This window comes from Cynara cardunculus, assembly GCF_001531365.2.
Source record: "Cynara cardunculus var. scolymus isolate 2C chromosome LG 12, CcrdV1, whole genome shotgun sequence".
NCBI classification, from domain to species: domain Eukaryota; kingdom Viridiplantae; phylum Streptophyta; class Magnoliopsida; order Asterales; family Asteraceae; genus Cynara; species Cynara cardunculus.
The window spans coordinates 11,133,241-11,139,612 of record NC_037539.1 but is presented as its reverse complement, the minus strand read 5'-3'; the positions used below and the strand labels follow the sequence as shown (position 1 = coordinate 11,139,612).

Below are 6,372 nucleotides of genomic sequence, written 5' to 3'. Positions count from 1 at the left end.
TGTAAAATTAAAATCTTCAACTTTGTACAACTCTTTTGCATATTTCACTCTGTTGTGTCGAGTCTTGTTTGCATATCAAATACATCCTTAATGACCCATTTTCACATACAAAAATCTAAGTAACGTTCTTGAAAAAAAAATAGAAAACCTGAAAGAAAGAAATGTCGCATGCGTACATATCGAAAGTTTCGTATGTTTTGTTTTGATCTCTATACTATATATCAGTATACCACCAACAACTTATGTTCAAGTCACCAAAGGGCCTTTGGCCTAGCGGTATGTGAGTCATTGGTCTTCTAAGAGATCAATAGTTCAAACCTCATCAATGATGAGAAGGGTGTGTGAGTTTATGTGTTCTATTTGTTGTATATAAATATTATATACTTAAAAAAAAAACAACTTATGCTCAAGTCAAACTATTGTCAATCTCCGATCACAAAATTCAAACAAATTTATAGGTCTATTAAATATGTCCACACTAAAATTACATAATTGGTCCCGTAATTATAAACCTGGTTCAGAAACTACCTTTTTTCTTATACTTTAATTCTTCCACATATTACGGATCTCTCAATTACAAAGCTATAACTATTTTTATCATTTAAAAAAATGATTAAAAATAAGAATTATACGATTAAAATGATTATTTTAATTAATTTTCGTACATAATAATGTGATGAAACAGAAGAACGATTATCACCATTGACATGGTTCGGACCAATCAAAGTCTTCATTACGTATGTAGCGTCTACCATCCAACTCTCCACATGTCGGTGACTGGTTTGTTTGTCTTGTTGTGTCTCAAGTCTACTATCCACGTGTCGCATCATCACTGGCTGCTATCGTCATTAACTCACCTACACCTCGTAACGTACCTTTTTTTTGAATAAAAATGAAAAATTAGATAATTTTCCCCTGGTTGATAAATATAAAAATATTCAAATACAAAAGAATAAAGAAGCGGAGCAGGAGCCGTTGGATGCGCCGAGTAGCATGCTTTTACAACGTATTCGTACGCCGCGTATACGCCTAATCATTTCCCTCCTTATGCTCCACCTCCAGCTCCAAAGCAATCTTTGTCTTCGGCTCAGCCGCGTTGGCTCCGGTTAGCCGTGAATGCGTAGCTTGGACAAATTATTATTAAGAAATATAATATTATTTCTTATTTTTTTAAGTCTATTTTCCATAAATTTAGGAAACGTACAAAAAAATTGTTAGAATATTTGGATGTGAGTTTCGTACAAAAGGTCCTCCAACAGCTACTCACACCAATACCGCCCACAGACGTGACCTGCAAGAAACATATAATATATATTTATTTTTTAATAGTAAATAATTATGACTTCAGCTAAGTATTAATCTATAAATTCCTTCCATGGCCAACCTTCTTCCAAATTCTTTTTTTCTAATACACCCCCAAAACCCCATTTCCGATGACGGAGGAGTTTCAAGAATCCGATCTTGTCTTCCCGGAGAAACCCGCCGGGAACGGAAAAGAAATCCGGTGTCCGAAAGTAGGGAAGAAAAAATCCGATAAGAAAAAGCAGAAGAAAGTCTCGGTTCCGATGAGCATTCCGGAAGAATTTTCCGGGAGTTCATGGATACGACAGTATTTGGAAGCACATTCAAAAGACGACGATGACGGAAAAGGGGAAGAGAGAGTTCCGCCACATGTGGTGGTAGACCGACGAGTCGCCGGAAAAGCAGCGTTTTCTCTTTGTTCCGGCAACGGGAGGACATTGAAAGGAAGGGATTTGAGTGAAGTCAGGGACTCAATCCTTAGGATGACGGGGTTTCTTGAATCTTGATGGTTTCTATTTAATTGAAAGAAGTGAGTTGGTAGATGAAATGGATAAATGTGTTGGTTTTCAATCGTGAATCAGGGTTTTTAAATGGCACGAATGATGTAATCAAAATTTTGGTTGAATCTTTGCTATGGATGATGTGAAATTCATTAGTCCAAGCTTTTGTCCATCATGTATAGAAAAAACAAAGAAAGAGTGAAATACATGAAGTAATTATGAAGGACTGTGTTGGTGGTTTACATGTTGTTACGCTTTAGATTCTTGTTTCTGACTCTGTTAAAAGAATCTGTCTGGTCGTTTTAACTATTAATTCGTTTTTTGTTAAAGAACTAAACAATATTATATGTTATATAGTATGATACATGTATGCGTATATGATGAATCAAATACAAACCATGTAAATGTTATAAAACATATAAACCAATCAATTAAGATATTTATGGAAATGATTATGGTTCATTTGTTATGATTCGAATATTTTTGAAAGATGATTAGAGTTTATTTATTTTAATCAATGTTTCATGTTAGGAAACAATTGATATATTTAAAAAACTATATATTCATCAAATTAGATGGACGATTAAGATTGGTTTGTATGATTTGTCATCTCTCTCTCTCTCTCTCTCTCTATATATATATATACACACACACACATCCGTTCAACCTCCCCTAATTCGTGACTTCCTGAACACAACCCCCCCTTCACACCAACCAAACTGTTATATCTGGCAACAGGGATACGCCATGTTCCTCCAGTTGACATTGTCGAAGCATTAATACCACGGTGTTGTCATACACCACGTAGATCGACGTTGTCAAAACAATGGGACCACGGAGCCTTCCCCACTGATGTGTTCCTTCTATCTTTCTTAAATCAGTGACCAGTCCCCCTCTTCGCCCTCCCTCTTCCCACAACGGTTTCTAGATTAGATCATCAATAGAAGAACGTACATGGGCTTCTAGATCAAATTGTACATGAGCAAGTTTCTAGATTTGATCGTACATGAAAGTTTACTGATTAGATTGTCAATGGAATGCCCACGATTAGCCTATATAGTAATTGCTCACGATGGTCAATAGAAGGCTCGACATATCTTCATCTTCCTCATATCAGGAACACATTATATGTTCCGTTACATTGGTAACATGTACATATCGTCATCTTCGTTAGATTAATTTGTGCACCTGTTTTTGGTTTTTGATTTAGGGTTTATATTAGATTTTAGATTTTACATATAGTGCTTACCTGGGGTTTTAATATTATGGTTTGTACCACACATTTTTGAACGAATTTATAGATGTTGTTCATGTTTACTGTTTGTTGACGTTAAATTGTTAATGGTTTTTAAATATGTACTGTACTGTGTTTGAATTGGGTGGTGGTGATGGTAGTGACAGTGATGTATATATTTATGTATATCTATTATGATAAGCTATACTTATCTATTTTTTTTATGAAAAAGACCAAAATATCCCCAAGTTAATATAATATTTTAAACATAGTCAATGTCAAGGGCTTAGGACGTTACACAGTGTAAACCACAAGAACCCAATACGTGAGAAAATGTAAATCTCAAGATTTTTTTCCGTAATTATTTTATCTTAAGAGACTCACAGTACAATTTTTGGTAAACCATGAGGATCAAACATGTAATTTATGGGCCGTTTACCTAAATGCTTACCCGGTAAACGTTTAATGTTAGGAGTCAATAATATAATTTATTTTACCGGGTAAGATTGTAGTACATTAAAGTGGTATCGTATGCAATAATTTACCCGGTAAGTACTTACCCATGTAAGAGTCATTACCTTTACTTACCGAATAAGACTTTCCATCTTTATCATTGTTCTTACCAGATAAGATTTTTTACCCTTGCCATGTTTATACGATAAAGAAAATTACTCTGTAATCATTTACCGGGTACGTGTTTAATAAACGGCCCCTTATAATAAAATTTCATTATAATTTCATTTTCTTAGTTATATACTCCAAACTAAATATTTTTAAATCAGAAATATATATATATATATATATATATATATATATATATATTATCTACCATATCATATCATATATATGACAAAATTGACCAACGATATTTAGAGCCGAATATTGTTTAATACATAGATTAGGAAGTGGGAATGGAGACCGACCAAATCAAACATAACCCCATCACCCTCTCCCTCTTCAAAATAAGATAGCCATAAGACTTAAAATACTATAAATATTTGTGATCATTTTTTAATTAAAAAAATAAAAAAGGGTGGGGCCGTTTATCAAACACTTACCCGGTAAGTTTTTATCGGTAAAATTTAACACTATTATTTATTTACCGGGTAAGATTTTAATCCATCAAAACGACATTGTATGCAACAATTCACCCGGTAAACGCATCGTCCTCACTTACCTGGTAAGACTCGTGGTCCTTGTCTCGCTCTTACCCGGTAAGATTCTTAGTCCTTACCATATTTATTCGGTGAAGTAATGTGACTTGGTAAGCGCTTATTCAAAAATAAAAATAAAAATTATTGACAGAGTTAAATGTGAGGACATTATAGTCTTTTTAACCTTTTTTTGTCTTTACCTAGATAAAAATAATATTTTTTATATTAAGCTTATTTAGGGGTTGTTCGGTTCAACTTCTATTAGATGTACGGATAAAGTTGTCTGTATGATGACAGATAAGTTGTTGTTCGGTTGTGTTGGATAAACAATCTAAATGTATAAATGATCATTTTCCCGTGTATATTTTTGATGAATAAAATCACACTTTGATAAAAATGTTGAATAAATAGCTTTTAATTGTATAAAAGATATCAACTTAAACATTGTTTTTAAATAGAAACCACATCTCTCTGCAAACGTTTCATCAAACACCTTAGTATCCCCCCCCCCCTCTCCCTTTTTCTAATTACACGGGAGGTGACCCTACCACTACCATTTCGTTCCCAGGCAAACCACACCCACATAGCAATCTTCATAGTTGGAAACCATTATCCAGACCTCTTGATTGGGTGGTGATGCAGACAGTTGCTTCGTTTTTTGGGTGTTGCTGATCAGTCAAACCTTTCACCTCCATCTTCTTCGTTCTCTAGGTGCTACTTGGTCAAACAAAGAGGATGGTACATGTGGTTGGGTATTGTTTAAAATTCGGGTTAGGCTTTTATTTGATTTCAGATTTGGATTTTAGGATTGATTTTGATTGGGTTTTGATTTAGGCTGAAGAAGATGACCAAAGAACATTAAAGATTAGGCCATTGGAGATGGTGACAGTAGTTTGGCGTGAAGTTTGGTCGAGATGGAAGGAGTGCATATCGTGAACTGGGTTGAAGGTGGAAAGAATAGAGATGGAAGGAGTGCATATCGTGAATTGGGTTGAAGGTGGAAAGAATAGAGATGGAAGGAATGCAGATCGTGAAGTGGGTTGATCAAGAAGATGAGAAGTTGAAGGGTAGTTAGGGAATTAATGAAAAATTAAATGGCTTAGTCTGAAGGAGTGTGTGTTACCAACTGAGTGATTAAGTCATGGACTAACTGAATAAACCACAAGCGAACGGCTAGTTATGGTTAAGCGAATAAGTCATATAGGATATACAACCCATTAAGCCACAATCAAACAACTCTTTACTTATATGTATATACATAGTACTAACATGGTCGGCTCTAAGGGTGGGCAGCCCGGGCGGCGGCCCAAGGCACCAAATAGCCCAATACTAAATTAAATGAAATTGTTACTAGGAAGATATGAACTCAGGAGTCAGGTCTTCTAGTATTATCAGGATGTTTCTATCAATTAGCTAGAGATTATTTTGTTTATATTTATCTAGATTTCGTTTTTAATACTTAGCTCCCTATTCCCCGTTTCTTTTTTTTTCACTTCCGATTAATTTTTAAAGTTCATTTTTGTCATACTTTTACACCAATAAATATTTATTTGAAATAAAATTAATAGCACAATTAATATTTGTATAACTTATTATTTTAAGAAGATCCTATAATAATAATTGAGAACTTATTATTTTTGTTGCATATATAATTTTGTCAAACATGTTTATTCAAGAAATTTGTGTGAATTTGTTGATCGGTAAAAGACATCTCATCATCACCAAAATCTCATTTTTATATCAATTTTCAAATAGTTTCACTATAATTCTACACCAACTGATGTTGGTGAATGTACAACAAATTTGGTGTTTAATATTTATGCAAGTTTGATGTATATATAATTTTAGTTTATTTGATTACAAATGCTATTTTAGTTTTAATATTTATTATTAGTTCATATATGATAAATATGTACAAATAATAATACATAAAAAATGGCACACACAAACATATATATTTATATATGTATGTATGTGTGTGTATATATATACTAGAAGCGTACTCGCGCAATGCAGCGAGATACATCGTGTTTTTAATATTTCATTTTATTCTTTATCTCAGTCGACGTTATAATATGGCTTTATGTGATTTTGAGAAAGCGATGATGTTTTTATTTTTGAGTAAAATATATGTTTGAMGATATCATAAAAATTTGACAAAAATTTATCGATATTAATATCA

At 33.4% G+C, this 6,372-nt stretch overlaps 1 protein-coding gene across 1 annotated transcript; it reads left to right on the top strand.

Annotated features, from left to right (window-relative positions):
• The first annotated feature begins 1,400 nt into the window (after positions 1 to 1,400).
• On the top strand, positions 1,401 to 2,025 carry LOC112523452. The gene has a single exon (XM_025133068.1). It carries the CDS (start codon positions 1,434 to 1,436, stop codon positions 1,806 to 1,808), a length of 375 nt encoding a protein of 124 aa, XP_024988836.1. The 5' UTR covers positions 1,401 to 1,433; the 3' UTR covers positions 1,809 to 2,025.
• The last annotated feature ends 4,347 nt before the right edge of the window (positions 2,026 to 6,372 follow it).